We start from the raw sequence: 19,745 nt of genomic DNA, 5'->3' as shown, positions 1-19,745 counted from the left end.
AAAGACCACCTCTACTCGCTCCTTTATTTATTAATTTAAACTTTACATACAATGCAATTATATTTAATTCTACCTATTAGGGAATTGAAACTACTACAATTATAAATTTTATTAAGCTAACAATAATCAAATATTTACAATAGTCGCGAATAATACGCACATACCGCGGACTTAACACTCTATTGATGTTAAGTAGAAATGGTATTATATATAGATGTATAGATATAAATATGAGGATCAGACAAATAATTAGTATTTAATTAGTTGTTGTAGGATTACTTTTCTTTATGAGCAATCTTATCGTTCATTTTTAGATTTGTAATTTAGTGATTTTACGCTAAAATGTATATTGTGACGGCCTTGGAAGACCAATTATTTAGCTATTCATGGTAAATGTCCAGTCCATAACAACGGACATTATTCAAATGCCTTTATTTACAATTATATCTACGTGTTCTATATCCATATCATACTACCAAACATGACATATCAAATAATTAATATCTCACTGCAGATAAATGGTAATTTAGAATATATTCTATAGATAATGGATGATGGCAATTACCATCATCATCCATTGGCATATGATAGATAGTATATAATAATTTTAAACCACATTCTGGCAGATAAAGCCTCGGTAGCAATAGAAAAACTCATTCAAACAAATTCAAACGATTGTAAACTTATTTCACGCTTATTTACAATTGTATAATATTATTATTTCGGGAATTCGTAAATATATTAATTTGTTATTTGGTATAAAATATTTTTTTACCGACATATGTATGTTACAACGTGGAATTGAAAAAGTTTTAGTCTAGTATATGAATTATTTATATGTACTTAATATTATAGAGAGAAGGGATTTTGTCATGAGGAAACCTCAGTTTGGAACCACTACACCGATTTTATAAACACTATCACGGCGTGGTATGAATGGTTGGAATATATATATACAACAATGACATATGTAATTAAAATTAATGAAGCGGGTGAAGCCGGGTCGGGCCAATAGTTATATAAGTATATAAAAAACTTACATGATAGTATTTTCTTTTCGATGTTCCGTAGCATGGTATCCGACTGGCGAGTCCAGCTGAACCATCCTCCAGTCCAGCTAAAAATAATTAAAACATTAGGGTGTGTTCACAACAACGTATAATCAGCCACCGACTATTTCCGCTGTTTACTAATTTTCCATGCATCAGGTGTTTAACACATTAATGAAAAAATAACTACAACCAAGTAACTAAAGTTTCATGTTATTTATACGTTTATTGTAAGTATATTTATGTATAATTTAGACAAATACGTATTTTATTCACCAATTCCAAACACACAATATACTTAATTTTTTTATGTCTAATTTTAAATGTATAATTCCGATAAAAGTTACGTTAGACTATTCTATTATATACTATTAATTGTCCATTAATTACGATCTAAAATTAAAAACTAAAAACAAAATTTAAGACTGAACTTATTACAGACTTGTAACATTTTTAAATCAGAATTAAGGAAATGATTTTCGAATGATATAATTTCGGGTATTTGGATACATCACAGAAGGAATTATAAATACGAGGAGCAAAACATCTCGATTAGTTGTTCGTAAGATTTTCGAGTTTATAACCATTAGTCGGCAGCTGACTATATGGTAATGTGAACGCGGCCTTATATGTAAATTTCATTGTATGTATTTTGTGTGAACATAAATGTCACCATATTTAGTAGCAATATTCTAATTCTAAATGCAAATTAATACTAACATGAAAATGTATTGACAGCTTGAGCAATATTAATATTAATGTTAGTGAATACTTATTATGAGTTATATTTTTTTTCAGTTTGTAAGATATTGCTTTCTTACTAATATTACGAACATGTTGATTCTCGTGTCCCCGTGTGAATTTTGTACTACATACATACGTCACATAAATAATTTAATAATTTAAAAAAAACAAGGTAAAGGTAAAATCATAGCTGCTAAAATATTCCCAAATTAATATAATAAAAAATTGTTTATAATGATTAGTTTGATTATTTATTCCCCATTATATTATTTTCGGGATTCATCCCAAATGGCGCCAGTATGGTAAATAGGTTAATGGCTTGACCTATAATAATGGTTATAGATTAACCTCCCTATTCACAAAAACGTCTTATAAACCTATTTTAACCAAAACTGTGTTCTCCTTTTCTTACAAAATATCACATTTTATCATTTTTTCAAATGTTCCTTCATTTGAAAAAATGATAATGAAAAACGTGATATTTTTAATAGGATTGTAGGTACTTATTGTTCTTAAGAATACATAGAATACAATGTTAATATTTTCATCGAGAAGATAAATATAATATATCAGTCAGTCTTACACCAACAAATATGTGGGAAATTGTTAGGATATAAAATATATCTACTTATTAAACTACCAACCAATCAACAGGATTGATGGTATTGAATTCTGTCTTATGGACTTGACAGAAGTCAAGATGGCATTATTATGCGCATATAAATTGATGAGTAATGTCTACACTACATAGAAAATATTACAGTTCTTAATATCTAGATTAAGCATATGATTCAATGTGCAAAGATCAGAAAAATGTGATTAGTAAATTGATAACAAATTTATGTTATTAAGGACATTCATATTGTGTGTATTCTCTAGGTAGATCATTATATCTATTTATACATTGAATTCCTATACATAATGTATGTCTATCACTTGTCTAATATCATTAATTATGTGATTAGACATATTGTGAGTTGTATTTTTTTTAATATATGAATATTTTTCAATGCCATTCATCTAATTCATACAATTGTACCTTATCTTTAAGGATAAATTATAACAATGTATTGTACTGTTAATAAATAAATTATTTAAAATAGATATCAGAAATTAGCAAAAGTGTCTGCTTCTCTGTATGTTTCTAAGCTACCTTTTCATAATAACTATACTATTAACTCTGCCATTGTCGGTCCCAAGCCCGGATGAGAAAAGAGGAGGGTCGGTTGAGAACGACGAAAACAAAGTCAACCGTAAAATTCGTCAACGCCGAGCCGCAGGCGGCGGTTAATTAACCTGTTTAGGGCAACAGCGGACCTAGGGGAGTTAAATGCCCCCTAAAAATAGCTGCAATACTACCCTGGGAAAGTAGTATGAGTGTCTTCTCCCAACCCCCCTCTTAAATGGAAATGTCAAATAATGAGAGCAATTGTACGTCATGCGATCCGGCTAACCCCCGGCGCTCTCCGGTACCCGGGCCGGAGGGTGTGAAATTAGTTACCGAAGACTTAATGGAAGTAGGCGACCAGGCTTCCATTACAGTGAATACTACTGGCAGCAAAAAACTTATTCAGCAGGCCTTTCACCGCAGTCTGTTTATTACCAGACCTAGAAGTCATTCTTTGGGAAGCAAATCTCCAGAATGTTCACACACCGTGGAAGAACCACCAAGAGAATCGCCAAGCCCTCGAGGCCCACCTTCATGGCAAAGAGTACCAGGTACTAGAAATCTGAAACGGAAAAAAATCAGTGATTCCCCAGAGAGCTTAGCCACCAGCAACATGTTCAGCCAATTACCAATCGACTTAACAGAAGAACCCATTACAATTGAGAAACCCGCAAAAACAAAATCTAGCAAGCCTCCTCCGATAATACTGTATGGTATAGAAGATGTCAATAAATTAACTGAACTCGTGGAATCTGTTGCTAATAAAAATGCATTCACATATCGGATTTCAAACAGAAACCAACTAAGAATTAACACCCTGGATATGGAAGCTTACAAAAAAATCATCAGTAAATTTCGTGAAAATGGTCTAATTGGTCATACATTTAACAAAAAGGAAGAACGGCTCTGTCGTATTGTCATTCGGAATCTTCATCACACAACACCCAAAAGTGAGATAAAGGAAGAAATTGAAAAAACTGGAAACAGTGTTGTTGGGGAAATCATTAACTCCAGATATGGTCCAGAGAAGAAACCTACGTCAACATTCTTTGTGAATCTCTTGCCTAGTGTAAACAACAAAGCCGCTAAAGAAATCAAGTATATCTACCACCAGTCTGTAATCATTGAGGATCCCAGGAAGAAAAGTTCAATTGTACAGTGTCAACGATGCCAGCAATATGGGCACACAAAGAATTACTGCATGAGACCTTACCGTTGTGTAAAATGTGCACAGGCGCATAAAACCTCAGACTGTCCAAAACGCGATAGAAACACACCAGCCGAATGTGCGCTGTGCCAAGGGTCTCATCCCGCAAACTACAAAGGTTGTGAGGTGTACAAGGAAATACTTGCCAGAAAAACTAACAAGTACGGTCACAGAAGAGCTGTTAGAAGTCTCGCGATCCAAGATCAAAATTCTTGTAAAAATACTGCCCAACAATCTTCATCTACGCAGAAAGAAAATGAACCACTCTCCTACGCCCAAGCTACTAGAAACGTATCAGATAAACAGAAACCGATTTCAGCGACCAAAGAAAATAGCACACCTAATGTAAACAAAAACCTAACTGTACTAGAAACTTTACTCACCAAACAAAACGAGAAATTCGACTTAATCTTACAACAAATGGGTACTCTAATGAGTCTCATGACCACACTCATAACCAAACTACAAGGGTAACAGGCCTTGGACTAAGATTAGCGACTTGGAACATAAACGGACTTTCACCAAATAAAGATGAGCTCGAGATACTAATGGCCGAGCACAAACTAGATGCTGTCCTAATATCTGAAGCACACTGCACAGACAAAACTAACGTCAAAATCAAAGGTTTCCAGATATATACTACAAACCACCCAGATGGTACGGGACATGCAGGATCAGCTATAATTATTCGGAATACTATAAAGCATGATCTACTACCTGAATATAAAACTGAACAGATCCAGGCTACTACAGTCGCAATACAGGACAGATGTGGATACCTTAATGTCTCTGCTGTATACTGTCCACCAAAACATCGTATGGACACCGACTTGTTCTCTCGCTTCTTCTCAAGTCTAGGAAATCGTTTTATAGCAGGAGGTGATTGGAACTCTAAACATGTTCATTGGGGCTCCAGACTAATAACGACTAGAGGGAGACAATTAAAGCTGTGTATGGACAAAAATAAGCTAAGCTCAATTTTACCACTAGAACCAACCTACTGGCCTGTTGATCACAATCGGATCCCGGACATACTCGACTTTTTCATAACAAAAGGACTCTCCAAAGAATACATGAAAGTTGAGTCGTGTATTGATGGATCATCTGACCATACTCCGGTTTTACTAACCATCAGCTCAACTATTATTGAATTTGAGACACCTGCAAGATTGTACAATCAATGTACTGATTGGTCCTCCTTCAGAGAATACATAGAAGAACACCTCAATGTAAATGTTAGACTCAAAGAAGCGGAGGAAATTGAATCAGCAGTAATACAATTTACCAATCTCATCCAAGTCGCTGCATGGAAATGCACACCTTCTACCGAACGTAGGTATCAACCTACTAATGTGCAATTGGATATAAAGATCATGATTCAAGAGAAACGCAGACTACGAAGAAATTGGCAGCTGAGCCGTCATCCACAAGATAAGGCCATCCTCAACAAAGCCATCGTTGAATTAAAGGAAGCCATAAAGAATGTCAATGATCTTACACTGCAAGCAAAGTTGGAGTCTCTAACTGCCACTAAAGCTACAAACTATTCGCTCTGGAAGGCCACCCGATGCTGCGACAGACCTAACGTACCAAAATTCCCAATAAAAAAGGACGTAGACTGGGCCAGAACAAGCCAAGATAAAGCGGATTTATTTGCAGACCATCTAACAAGCGTCTTTAAACCAAATGAAACATCAGACAACACTTCAGAAGAATACGTTGACGCAATCCTGAAACAAGACCTTCAATTGGACTTGCCCCTAGACCTATATCGCCCGCCGAGGTCATAAAAACCATCAGTCGGCTAGACAGTAAAAAGGCGCCAGGATACGACCTCATCACTAAAGAAGTGCTATCAGAACTACCGAGAAAAGCTATTGTTTTTATTACTACCATCTTTAACTCTATGCTGCGAATAGGGTATTTCCCAAGCGCGTGGAAGGTCTCGGAGGTAATCATGATTTATAAGGCCGGAAAACCAGTAACTGACAAAACATCATACCGACCTATCAGCCTGTTACCTACACTATCCAAGATACTGGAGAAAATGTTACTACGGAGAATTATGCCAAGCCTCTTAGAAGGCAAAGTGATACCAGACCACCAATTTGGCTTCAGAGAGCGGCATGGCACAGTAGAACAAGCCCACAGAGTATGCGACGCCATAAGAACATCTCTTGAACAAATAGAATACTGTTCTTCAGCGTTCTTAGATATCCAGCAGGCGTTTGACACGGTCTGGCACAAAGGCCTGCTATGTAAGATCAAGCAGAGTATTTCCCACTCATACTTCTCATTATTAAAATCTTACCTAGAAGATCGAATATTTTATGTGAAAGAAGGTGACGCCACTTCTAATTTTAAAGAACTCAATGCTGGGGTACCACAAGGATCTGTTCTTGGGCCAATGCTCTATACTTTGTACACTGCTGATCTACCACTTACTCCTGGGACAATCACGGCTACATTTGCAGACGATACCGCCATACTGGCAAGTAATAAAGATCCCAGACTGGCATCGGAGAACCTCCAGAAAGGCCTCAATAAGTTGAATGAATGGCTCCAAAAATGGAAAATAAGGGTTAGCGCTGCAAAGTCTGTCCAGGTGACATTCACTCTCAAAAAAGAAGACTGCCCACCTGTTATGTTAGGCCAATCTACTCTACCTCACAGTGACCATGTAAGATACCTTGGCTTCCACATTGATCGTAGACTAACCTGGAGATATCACATCAATCGCAAAAAGCAAGAGCTACAGCTAAAGTACAATAGTCTATATTGGATGCTAGGAAGGAACTCTAGACTGTCCATGGACAACAAACTCCTCATTTATAAAGTTATTTTGAAGCCTGTTTGGACGTATGGTCTGCAACTATGGGGCAGCGCAAGTGATTCCAACATAAATATTCTCCAGCGCCAACAAAACAAAATCTTAAGAACCATTGCACAAATACCATGGTACATAACCAACACTGAAGTCCATGATCACCTTCAAATAAGAACAGTGAAGGAGGAAATTCGGAATTTGGCAGCCAAATATAAAGAACGGTTGATTCATCACCCCAACAAACTTGCTCGACAACTCACCATAGTACAGCATGTGAGACGACTAAAACGCCATCATATCCTGGAGCTAGAAGATCGGCAGTAGCTCTGGGATGCAGATGAGTAAGGTTTCCAATGGGAAGCCGCTCTACATGATAGCATCACAGAACATATTCGCTTATAGTCCTGGGACTGATCGCAAATGTACTCGGAGAAAAAAAAAAAAAAAAAACCTCTTCATAATAATCAGCTAAATGGAACTTAATGAAATTGATAGGTGTGAAGATAGAATATATCATGACATGACTTAATATAGAATATCATTGATTTTATTAGCTAATGTCTACATGTTATAAGAAATTAATGGAATGTTTTTAAATTAAGACTAACTAAAAAAATCTCTAATATCTATGAGAATTATAAAACAAAACAAATACAATAGAAGCACTAATATGAAAGTATGTGTCAAATATTTGCTTTAGTTTTTACATTAAAGAACAATTACCATTTTAATGGCGTAGAATCAGTGTGTGATTTAATGAATAGTGACTTATATTTTAACTTAAACAATTTCACCAAAAATATTTTTTAAAGAATGACATTGCAACATATTTTATATCCAAATAACTGTAACTGTAAATAAGGTCAAAGCATGGTAAATAATTTATATAAGCAGTCTAAAACATGCAAAGGAGATCTATATGAAGCAACTATAGACATTAACTGGAATAATCCTTACTTCCACACAAAGGAAAATATAGTTCCAATCCATGTCCTGCATACTATACTGAAATTTGAAATACATGTTAATGATTTAATGATTATGAGATTGTCGTAATGAATATAATTATATGGGACACAACATACATTAGTTGTAATTCAAAACCATTGCTTATTCTAAATAGATATAATACTTCAACCATTGAAAAATATATAGGTTGGTTACAGATTTATTGAAGAATTTAAAAGTTATTTTGTCTATAATTCAAATTGAAATTCAAAATATCATTATTTCTGTAGGTCTGTTACAGACTCTTATGATATATCTAATATACCGTCAGTTTGGAATGATTTACAGAGATGAAAAGCAATGATAAGAAACTCAGCTTGTATTCTTTTCAAATAAATTGTATATGTTTACAATAATACAGAATAATTTTTAAATTCAAATTTGGGAGAATAGAGTGACCACCAGCATATATTATTTAAATAAATCTATGGTATTATAATATTATACCAATATTACTAGAATTGAACATAAGAATATTCTCGATTATACTCTGTCAATCCCATATAATGGTATGAAAGCAAGGCAATGATAGTTCTTATTATTGAAAAAGTTTTAGACAGAAATCAAAGCTGAAAAATATTACATATCCTTAATTTGGATAACATTACAATGTAATATTACATGTAATTTCATTTTGTTTTTGAATTGACTACAAATACAGAGAAGTCTCTTTAGTAATCTATACATGCATTTGTGATGTATGACTACAGGCCAGTAAATGATTCTTGCTCTTCCAAATTTTCTTTTAAAAGTATTCTATAAAAAAAAAACACACAGATGTCTTGTTTATAAACCAATACATGCAAAAAAAAAACTAAGGGCCACAGCAAACTATAACTTGCTTGATATATCCCATGGGTGTTTGCACTAATATCTGAAACATATCAGATTGCATTGTAATAAATTATGACAATAATATTATTATTATAAGATTCTCTTTCTATGATTGCTTATATTAATAAAACCTTAAAGTCCTTAAATTGATCCAATTTAAAAGTTATTAAACAATTCCATTAAAAATAAGGATATCACTTATAATATTCCAGTGCAACTATCACTATTATAATTTATATGCATGATGATGATGATTATGGTATGATTTGTGGAGACAAAATAATACTTTGGTGTAACTAAGACTTATTTAATAATATAATATAGTACTCAATTGTGAAATTACCTCAATGTGCTGATAATGACATGACAAATGAGTGGCAAAATATATTTAGTCCAAATGTAATATGGCTCAAAGAATTTTGGCATAACAGACAGTGTGCAGAGAACCTATAATGAAAATTTAAATTAAATGATAATATTTATCATTACTATACGCTAACCGGAAGCAGAGCAATACACTATGATAAAGCAATTGCGCAATGATATTTGAAAAAAGAATCGCAACATTTTTATACCTGGATTCAGTAGTGTGAAGATTTAATTCACTACCCATTTGGTCACAAGTCCGTATTTCAATATAAACATATCACTATCACGAGAAACATATAATAACTGCAGTAAGCTAAATTATGTTCGTGTTATTTATTCGAATGCGTAAAACTGTCTGAAAAAATATGACAAGAAAATATCAGTAGAAGAAAAACTGTAGGCAGGACGGACGGCAAATTTCAAATCGTTGCCTTGACTTTGACAATTTGACATTGACGCTTTGTCGTTGACAGTTTACCACTACGTTCCTATTCAGATTTTCTTGATCACTTATTTAAACTAACTAGAGAAATATTAATTTTAAACATTTAGTTATTTACTTAAAATAAGGGTGATCGTAAATAGTGGTCGTAATAAATCATAAATAATATTCTGTAATCCTTTAAACATGCACATAGTATTGAGTTAGGACGCGAAATTAACCGTGGTACTGTCTGACTGATAATATTACAAACTAAACATATAGAAATGCTACGCATGATATTTGCAATTACTTAGGTATTTTATATATGTAAGCCTATAATATCAAATAGAGAATATGTTCTATAATTTATGGTAGCTTCCAGTAACTATGGCAATGATGAAATTAAATATACAAACAACAAATAAAAAATAAACAATTGCATAAAGACAATAACAATATGCAAGTGTCTACAGTTCAGCCAGTATTTAAATTAGAATTAAATCATAAAGTTACACCGAATGTTGTTACAATAGCAAAGTATGATGGCACACATCCTTGTCTTACTGCATCAGCTGGATATGATAAAGTATGTTTTCCAAATACATATTAAGTTACCCATAAATGATTTAGGACACAGTGATCTGGTAGTTTACTACCCTGACTTAAACTGAAAGGTCTTGCGTTCTATTCAGGTTGTCACCAAAAAAATTGTGTGTCAATTTAAATTACTTACCTAGTTTGCGGTGTTGACAACACCGTTAACAAACTAAATTATTCCGTGAGACGGTACTACGCTGGTCGTCTGACACGTTATATTCAAATGACAAATATACCCAGTGAAATGTCAAGTGTTGCATTTTCCACGACGGCTACAGGTGGCATTGCCCCTGACCACTCCAGGGGGGCTAACTGTCGTGAACATTTTTTTTCTTGGTGGGGAAACAAGCATACAGCTCATCTGATGGAAACGGGTACTGTAGCCAATGAACACCTGAAATACCAGGGGTATCGCGAGCGCGTTGCCGACCCTTAAAAATCCTTAATATAACCTTCTTGAAAGACCTCAGCAGGTAGCTCATTCCAAAATCTAAGTATATCTACGCGGGAGGAAGCTCCTTTGAAACCGCACTGTCTGGAACTGGAACCAAAATGGTGACACCACTTCGTATGGGTACATTCGTATGGGAATGAAGTCCCTGCCGATGGCAACCGGTGCGACCATAAAAGGTTGCCGTAGACATCACGTGGAACAATACCTAACAATTATATCTATTATTTACAAAATTTAATGCACTTTAAAACCACAACATGATGTGTAGTTTCTTTTTGATATGATACAATAGATTATAATACACCACCCTCATGGCGGCATCGCAAGTGGACGGGCTCAACGCTCAGAAGCTCATGGAGAGGTTTCTGAACTGAACCTCAGTCAGGCTGTCATCGCAGTAGCCGCGGGGCCCATCAAACCAGACTGTGGAAGGGACATGCTTCTCATTGGATCCCCTACTCAGATATTAGGTAACTAAATTATTATATTATTTTACGGCCTCGGTAGTCCAGAGGTTTAGCACTAGCGCTGGTCGTGGGTTTGATTTTTCGCACGGTACAAAGATTTGTGTTCATTAGTATGATTGTTTGTACTGGTCTGTGTGCTGACTATGTTCGTATTTAGAAAAAATATATACATATGTATTTATTTAAACCTGAATACACAAATACAATATATAAATCTACATATGGCGAGCGTTTTCTACCAGTCAACCATAGGGCAAACTGAGAAATCCATAAGCAAGCGCATTATGGACTAGATGGCGCTGTGTGGATTATCCAGGGTTATTATATTTATTTTAACAATTGCAGCATACGATGTAAATGAAAATACGGATCTCTTCTTCAAAGAGGCTCCAGATGGCGTGAACGTCATCATCACAGGGAACTTTGCTAAATATAACGAGACGCTGGTGATCGTTGGTGGAAATAGCTCCGTGCAAGGTCTCGATGGCCAAGGAAATGAATTGTTTTGGAATGTTGTTGGGGGCAAAGTGTATGATATGATCGCTTTCGACTTCGACAAGGATGGAGAGAACGAGGTTTGAAAATTAATAATAAACGTTATCTTTACATAGTATAAAACACCGCCACCGTCAATGCCACTGTCTATTCGCTTACATTAAACTACGCAACAGATTTTAATGCAGTTTTTAGCAATAGATAGATTTATTCAAGTGGATAGTTTGTGTGTATAATACATGCGCGTACAGAAGCGGCTGAGAAAATCAAACATTTGTAAAGATTCGCGTCGGTGCGATACCGCTAGTTATATATAAAATATAATGTGAAATGCTTTACACCAAGTTATTTATTACTTATTGCAACTTATTACAACGTTAAAAATTACGGTCAAGAGGTAGCGATTTCAAGTCTGACCGTCACCAAAAAACAACTTGAAGAACAATGAGGTTCCTACCTATTATACTAAGAAACCACTTCACCCATTTTAAGGATAAATTATAACATTGTATTGTACTGTTAATAAATAAATAAATAAAATTAGATATTAGAAATGCAAAAGTGTCTGTCTCTCTGTCTGTTTCTAAGCTACCTTTTCATAATAATCAGCTAAACGGAACTTAATGAAATTGATAGATGTGAAGATAAAATGTATCATGACAATGGACATAGACTCAATATAGAATATTCATAGATTTCATTATCTACTATCTACTTGTTACAAGAAATTAATGTAATGTTTTTAAATTAAGACTAACTAAAAAAATTCTCTAATATCTATGAGATTTCTACATATTTTACTACGAAATCACTTCACCCATGATGTAGGTGTTATAAATGTATGGCGCTTGAAGAAACTTAAAATATGGTTTCAGCTCATAATAGGCTGTGACGATTCATTCATCAGGGTGCTGAAAAATAATCAGTTCATTGTGGAACTGGCGGAGACAGGTCCAGTCGTATGCTTGTCCGCAGTGTCGGACGTTAGATTTGCGTATGCTTTGGCGAATGGGACCATTGGTATTTATGAAGAAGGAATACGTTTGTGGAGAGTCAAGGTATAACCACCACTACTTCTTTTTTATGGATGATACAACGCGCCCACGTTAACGGTATACACTGGCGAAGGATGATAAGATGGGCAGAGTCATGATAATTACGATGGATTCATGGAACCGCGTTAAAACCTTTCGTTGGTTAATCCATACTGATTAGCCCATCCAAGTCAGGTTTGACTTGATACTTTGCTAGTAATAGGGCTAGCAATAGTCCACATTACTAATAATATCGTTTTGGCTAATCAATACTGCTACAGAAACTACCACTTTGACTTGATGCGAAATTAAGATAAAAAAGTTAAGGATATGAGGGCTATCCGTATCTAAAGTTACGCCAACTTTACTCATTTTACTGCCCCCCTCCCCCCTCCTCCTTCGATCTCAATTTTCATTGTTTCTTAAGAAAGTTGGTGACTAGAAGATGTACGTGATGTGTAAATTGAGAATGAGCCTATATGATGGCTTCGGTGGTTTAGCGGTATATCACATCGCTATACTTCCTATGGTTATAGGTATAATTCCTTGCACGGTACAAACATTTGTATCCATGATTGTTTATAAGGATATTTTATATGATATTATGTATGAATTTACAAAAAAAAAACACAAGATCTACTTAGTTTTGGGACTAGATACTGCTGTGTAATTTGTACTTGTTGTTATTATATTACACGACCATGACGTTGCTTAGTTTATTAATAAGTGTGATCAAATATACTCGTTTATATTTATCAATGTTTTAGTCAAAGCAAAATGCACTCTCACTACGATGGTCAGGGGACTCGCTGGCCTGTTGTTGGGGCAACGGTCGCATTGACTGGCGTGAAGGAAACACGGGGAAGGTACTTCGACGCGTTCAAATGAGAATGAATGCAGCAGCAATGCTTCTTGCAGATTATCGTTCTGTTGGTGCCCCCGATTTGGTCTGCATATCTGATAGGGGCGAAGGTATCTTTTTGTTGTTCACTAAATGACACAATAGGCTTCCTGTCGTTTCGTATCACGTGATAACTACTCTTTATGTACCTACTTCATCCAGGATAGTGATTTAAGTCTATAGTTTTAATCTAACTGTACCGCGCAACTTAGTCTGTATCACACTTCTTTGACATATATAATTTAATATGGGCGATTTTAAATTTAGGTACATAATGTATTTTTTAATTATATTCTGATGTATAAGCTATATTACTGTAAAGCTTTATCAAAACTCGTGCAGTAGTTTTTGCGTGAAAGAGTAACAAACATCTATCCACCATACTACATTTTTTTTGTTTTTATTATAATATTAGTAAGAAGTAAGACTAACTAAGTATATCCAGTGTCGTTGCTCGCGTAACTTGGTAAAAACAATATCATGTGTTAATCTAGAATATGATTTATGTGTGTGCCAAAATTAACACCGCACATAGCACTACTTCCGATGGACGCAGGTTCTATTCTCATACGATAGAAACTCTTGTATTCATAAGTATGAGAGTTTGGATATTTTATATACATATCATATGTATATATAGTATATGTATATGGTAAAAACATAATACATATAATATGTGTTATGTTTTTACAAAAAAATGAATTTAAGTATAGTACAACTAATTGGGGCTGTTACTTGGTACCTATAGTATAAGCTGCTTATTTTAGGACTAGATGCCGCTGTATACATTGTCCTGGGTAAATATAATTATTCTTTTATTTCATCAGTTTTGGGTTTCTCTCCGTATCAAGAAAATGCCGGTTTCAATGCAACATCAAAGAAGATGCCAACGGAAGAAGACAGGATGGCCATTACTGAGTTATTCAATAAGAAACAAGCATTATTAGTTGAACTTCAGCATTATGAAGCCAATGCTGCTAGCAGCTCGTTAAGCCTGGAGAGTCCTGACCGTCCTATGAGTGCAATGCCAACTAACACGCGCTTGCAGGTCGCCGTTAGCGCAGTACCTGATGAGGTAAATAGAGCTCGTGTACCTACTTAAAGAAATTGTCCATTCCTGGGATATACAAAAATTTATATTAATGAGTATGTTTTTTTTTGCACAGGTTTGAACATTAAAATAAATTAGTAGATATAAATAAATATTTCAATATGGGATAAGGAAGAAGCAGATGAAATAAATATTTCAGTATGTCAATAGTATTTACTAACAAAAATAAACATTGGTACCTAACTGCTAGTGCATTTACCAACCGACTTAAAAAAATCTAGTCATAATTGATTATATCTGATATAGATAGGTACCTACTATATCAATATTTAGTCTGTAGTACAGATATAGATTAAACTGGGATATTTATCAGATTCTCAAACTGGGTTATAAAACTGATGGTGTTTAGAGATTAATAAAACAAACGTGTTTCTATACTTGGTCACACTGAGAATATAAAACTCTAAAATCCATTTTAGTGATGCAGAGTTTCTGTCGTTGTAGTTCTTGCCATTTTCCATGATTATTCATCAATCTCTTTAGCAGGGATGTTATGGATATGAAATTTCAGATACGGATAGGTTTCGGATATAGTAATGATTACTATACTGGATACGAATACGGATGCGGATATGAAATTATTTCGGATTATTTCGTTAGTTTCGGATAATTTCGGTTACGGATATTAATTTTTTTAGCAATTTCAAAAGTAAAATACAAATACCTAACTAATACAATGGCTACAGAACGTGTCGCAATTAGGCTCCGCCCCTATCCGGTACTATTATATCAGATTCGGTTACAATTTACAGATATTTTTTCATATCGGATACGTTAACATCCCTCTTTAGTTTTTGATACGAGACGACTCCAGCTTTTTTCTCGATCTGGTGGATTTAAAACCCTCTTGTCGTTGGAGTTCTTTCCATTTTACTTCAATCTCTGTAGTTGTTGATATGACACGACATCAACTTTTTCCTCGATCAGCTTGATATAGCAGAGTTAAAACTACGCTATTTTAATTTGTAAAATCATTTGGTTTTCTTAAAAGTAAACTAGGTGAATGTGTTTTGATATGATGCAGGGAAATTTGAATTTAGCAATATCTACTAATAATGAGACGATTGTCCGCGCGGCGTTAATTCTGGCGGAGGGTGTATTCAATACTGGGGAGATGTTGGCGCGACATCCGCTACCTGCTCATCTTCGATCCATTCTGCATGTACCACTGAAGCCTCCAAGAGATGTACCAGTTGATGTGCATATAAAGGTAAAATAATAAATGTTTATATATATAATATGTTTATATGCTTAGTGATACTGGTGATACTTACTGACTTACCTACCAACATACGGTGAAAAATAATAAGTTCTGATTTTGCTGAAAAACAAAAACCACATCTCTTTCGTGTTGAAAAGACTGACAAAAACACCCCCTATCATCTTAGATTCAAATATACCTACATTTTTAGTTTTTATTTAATTTTGTAAGTAATCCTTTTTAAGTTTGTTATTGTCAAATTTTTTTAGTTTGTAATCTTGTTTGGTTATTGTCAATTTTTATGCTTACTTTGTTAGTAGTAGTTTAGAACTTGACTTAATGTGCCATCGTCGTCGTCGGTCTCTTATTGTATTAATTTACTGGTAAAGGCTATAACAGAATAGCAGAGATGTTGGACTCACTGCCCCCAGAGTTATAGACCGTTTTGTCTACTTCATTACTTTTAAATTTTATTATTGTATATGGGCAACAATTGTACTAGTTTTTGAGACAAATAAAGATGATTATTATTATTATTATAATACCACGAAATATATCATGTTTTGTATTTATCACAACATTCACATTTGACAATGCTTCAGAGTCCCTCTCCTATCTAAGAAATGAGTCCTAAAGGTATATTGTTATTAATCAATATCAGTTGGTAAGTAATATAATAATGATACAAAGTACCTAAATGTTTCAACAGTTTTTCTCATCTCCAGGTTTTATAAAAGTAAAAGTATATTATGTTCAGTTCCTTAAGGGTGAAGGAAAAGATTATTTTTATCTTATTACTATTAGTACATATTGCAATTAATTTTTACTTTTTGTATCCATTTTAGGCACTAGTTGGTTATGGAGATAGTGAACAGTTCCATATATTTGAACTTACAAAACAACTGCCAAGATTTTCTATGTACACCCTAGCTCCTCCATCATTAGCAAACACAAAACATGGTAGCAATGTTACATTCCGCATTACTGAGAGAGTTCAAAGGATCTGTATTTGGTTGAACCAGAACTTCCTTCTAGAGCAGGAAATTGAACTAGAATCAGAAGAGACAAAAGAACTTCACATAAGTTTCATTTGTTTGAGAGATAGGACTCGGTTGGAAATGGATTTCAAAGCAGATGGGCAGGTCAAGTTTAGTACAACTGATATACGACTTGCTGGTGATCTTGTACAGAGCTTGGCCATTTATTTAAACTTATCTGACTTACAGGTAATAATGATAATTATATCTATTCACCTACTTCCCCTATGCTGTAGTAAAGAGTATATTATGTGTTCGTCTAGAATTTGTATTTATATGTGTACCAAATTTCATATGAATCCATCCAGTATTTATTGTATGAACTAATAAAAACATCCATTTTAGTATTTGTTACCTTGCTTAAGTAATATATAGTTGTATAGGTGGTTTAGTACAATGAAACTCGATATTTATAGTTAAATAATTGCTATTTATCTTATAAACTTCTTATAACCTACACAGATCAACTTCACTGACCATAAAGTTCTACAAAACCGACACACTTAACAGGGTTAAAGAAAAACATATTATTGTGTGGTGGTTCCCGTTGGCTCACGGCTTTCACAACTTCCTGGCCAATAACTCCTCCCACCACAGCAGCAGCTCCCGATACAGTGCCAAATACATCCGTCAACAATGCATCACTCACAAAACCTACAGGAAGTGCTAATTCTTTGACAAGTTCATCACGCATACGCAACAATATTTCGGTGTCGTTTTTCCTTTTTGCTGGATCAGGGTTGCGGTTATACTCGTCTCTGAAGCGCAGCAGAACTTTCATAACAAAGTAGGATGGGTCTCCGCGACGTAACCGCGAACGCAATTCTGGCTTCGTCCAGTCCGCAGACAAAGCATTTTGCAAGGGCACATAGATCGCTCGGCGTTTCACTGTGATAGTAACTGTTTCTCGGGCATTTTTCTCTGTGTCGTCAGGCCCACGTTTCACGGCCTTATGCTGCACTATTTCTTCTGAATACTCATGATCAACGAGATCCGCAAACATGTACCCATACATACCCCAGACATCGCCGCAAAGGAATTTCTTATTGCTGTCACGGCATACATTGTTAATACGTTCCAATTGTTCTTGCTTTAAACCAGTTGCACATACAATGTCAAATGTAGTAAAATACTCATCGGGTAACTCATCCACGGATTTGTTTTCTGAAGTGACGTCCACCATAGGGTTTAATGCCCTCGCTCTCTGTAGTGACGCCTCGGCTCTGTTTTCGCCTACTTTATCAGGAGGTGCTAAAAATTGAGAGTAAAGGTCGATTTCTTTTAATTTCTCGTTGTCTAAGAGGCAAACACTTTTGACTCCTGACAAAATTATGTTCTTAGCGGTTTCAGCACCAAGACCTGATAGACCGATGATTAATACTTTTGATGCACGTAATCTTTTTTGAGACTCCAAACCCCACAGACGTATTTGGCGATCATATTGCTCTGCCTCGGCCTCAGATAGTTCTACTTCATTATTTTCAACCATTTTCAAAGAATTTTATGATATAAAGTTAGTTTTTCAGTTTATTTCAATGACGCTTAATTGTGACAGTAGACGCCGGGCAGATGGCAGATGACAGACACACGTGCCGCCATTTTGATTAGACTTGTTCTACTTTAAATAATCCTACTATAATCGACTTTAAAATTATCGATTTCGATTTTATTTTGATAATTCTCATATTGACATTCAGTATATTTTATAAAATGTAATTTTTTTAAGATGACATAATTTAATTGTATTTTTTTATTATATATATTCAATATTTTTAATTTTCTGTTGGGTACACGGTTACTTTGACATTGAATGAGTATTCGTTGGTATGCCGAAAGATTATTTTTTAATTTAGCGGGAATTTTCAATATTTAAAAACTTTAGGTAGTATTGGAAATATAGATATATGAATATTTCTAAAAATAATTAAGAGTATTATAATTTTCAGTCGGTCGCTCATTTCCCGGAAGCTGAAAAGAAACTTCGTGTAGAAATGGAGAATGTTTCAGAAATAGGGGAAATGCGATCTCGATTAGCCGCTGAGACAGCGGAGCGCGCACAATTAGTTACTGCATTGTTACCTGCAGCACAAGATGCAGCGGCGTACGATTTGTAAGTTGTACCATAAAGGCTTTTATATAAAACAATATTGTGGATTTATTTGTAATAATTATAAAATTTTTAGAAAAGAAATGCTGAATCGATATAAAGAAGTAATCATGTTGAATGAGGAACTATTAACAGGGTGTCATATACGTAGAGCAACTCAAGAGCAAGCAGTTACTTCGCTTAAGAATCTTCATACTATTTTACAACAAGCAACTCGATTACGAGGTAAGCAATTAACTAAATACATAGTGAAAAAAAAATATAGATCAGAATCTTACAATCAAAACAGTTTAACTGAACAGATGGGACATCTGCTTTATTTTGCTGTGTAAATTGATTAACAATTATTTAGTATGTTACACGTAATGCTTTCTCGTAATAATTATAATCGCTGGTTTTAACCATGTCTGTAATGAGAATTGTATACAGAACCTTCCATATTTGTACCATAGATATTAAGTATTTGTACAGAACTCATTATTTTTTATAGTGGGAAAATACAGTAAAGCGGTTGTGTCGGCGAGCAGAAAAGCTGTTAAGGAAAACAATATAGAAGCTTTAATTAAAATAATTCAAGTAGGGGATTCCTGAATACACACTAAATGGTTATGAAAATAATGTGTCTATAAATTATTTATTGCATCAGTCAAATTTGTTAAATAATATTAAATTTTAGTCCATTTTTGTTTATGATTAATTTTCACCTAGCTA

The 19,745-nt window shown here is 34.5% G+C and overlaps 3 protein-coding genes across 6 annotated transcripts in view; 1 reads left to right on the top strand and 2 right to left on the bottom strand.

The window, feature by feature from the left end:
• Positions 1 to 9,605, bottom strand: part of LOC131852376 ((Lyso)-N-acylphosphatidylethanolamine lipase) — a 29,985-nt gene extending 20,380 nt beyond the window's left edge. Inside the window, exons 1-4 of one of the 4 annotated variants that reach the window (XM_059203049.1) lie at positions 9,413 to 9,605; positions 9,181 to 9,284; positions 7,953 to 8,000; positions 1,041 to 1,117 (exon numbers count right to left, since the gene is read on the bottom strand). In XM_059203049.1, coding sequence (XP_059059032.1) covers positions 1,041 to 1,117; positions 7,953 to 8,000; positions 9,181 to 9,263 — 208 coding nt within the window. In that variant the 5' untranslated portion in view covers positions 9,264 to 9,284; positions 9,413 to 9,605. Of the gene's footprint in view, positions 1 to 1,040; positions 1,118 to 7,952; positions 8,001 to 9,180; positions 9,285 to 9,412 lie in introns of those variants that run through there. The other 3 variants (XM_059203050.1, XM_059203052.1, XM_059203051.1) reach the window with 3 other exon arrangements.
• A 482-nt stretch (positions 9,606 to 10,087) lies between these two features.
• On the top strand, positions 10,088 to 19,625 carry LOC131852379 (Bardet-Biedl syndrome 2 protein homolog). Its single transcript, XM_059203055.1, has 11 exons — positions 10,088 to 10,216; positions 10,974 to 11,151; positions 11,494 to 11,723; positions 12,519 to 12,701; positions 13,445 to 13,649; positions 14,406 to 14,653; positions 15,714 to 15,899; positions 16,736 to 17,116; positions 18,874 to 19,037; positions 19,111 to 19,259; positions 19,525 to 19,625. Exons 1-11 carry the CDS (start codon positions 10,088 to 10,090, stop codon positions 19,623 to 19,625), a joined length of 2,154 nt encoding a protein of 717 aa, XP_059059038.1.
• LOC131852380 (SUMO-activating enzyme subunit 1) lies at positions 17,356 to 18,510 on the bottom strand. The gene has a single exon (XM_059203056.1). It carries the CDS (start codon positions 18,414 to 18,416, stop codon positions 17,397 to 17,399), a length of 1,020 nt encoding a protein of 339 aa, XP_059059039.1. The 5' UTR covers positions 18,417 to 18,510; the 3' UTR covers positions 17,356 to 17,396.
• Positions 19,626 to 19,745: the final 120 nt, after the last annotated feature.

This window comes from Achroia grisella, unplaced genomic scaffold (assembly GCF_030625045.1).
Source record: "Achroia grisella isolate CSIRO2021 unplaced genomic scaffold, CSIRO_AGI_Agris_v1 utg848, whole genome shotgun sequence".
In the NCBI taxonomy this organism is placed as follows: Eukaryota; Metazoa; Arthropoda; class Insecta; order Lepidoptera; family Pyralidae; genus Achroia; species Achroia grisella.
The sequence above is the reverse complement of the archived record's forward strand: the minus strand, read 5'-3'. Positions and strand labels throughout refer to the sequence as shown.

Bases quoted from the DNA above. Each gene is read 5' to 3' on its own strand.
- LOC131852379 (XM_059203055.1), top strand. From the start codon at position 10,088: ATGCAAGTGTCTACAGTTCAGCCAGTATTTAAATTAGAATTAAATCAT. The intron at 11,152-11,493 runs GTAACTAAATTA...TAACAATTGCAG, and splicing joins ATCCCCTACTCAGATATTAG to CATACGATGTAAATGAAAAT. The intron at 13,650-14,405 runs GTATCTTTTTGT...TTATTTCATCAG, and splicing joins CATATCTGATAGGGGCGAAG to TTTTGGGTTTCTCTCCGTAT.
- LOC131852380 (XM_059203056.1), bottom strand. From the start codon at position 18,416: ATGGTTGAAAATAATGAAGTAGAACTATCTGAGGCCGAGGCAGAGCAA.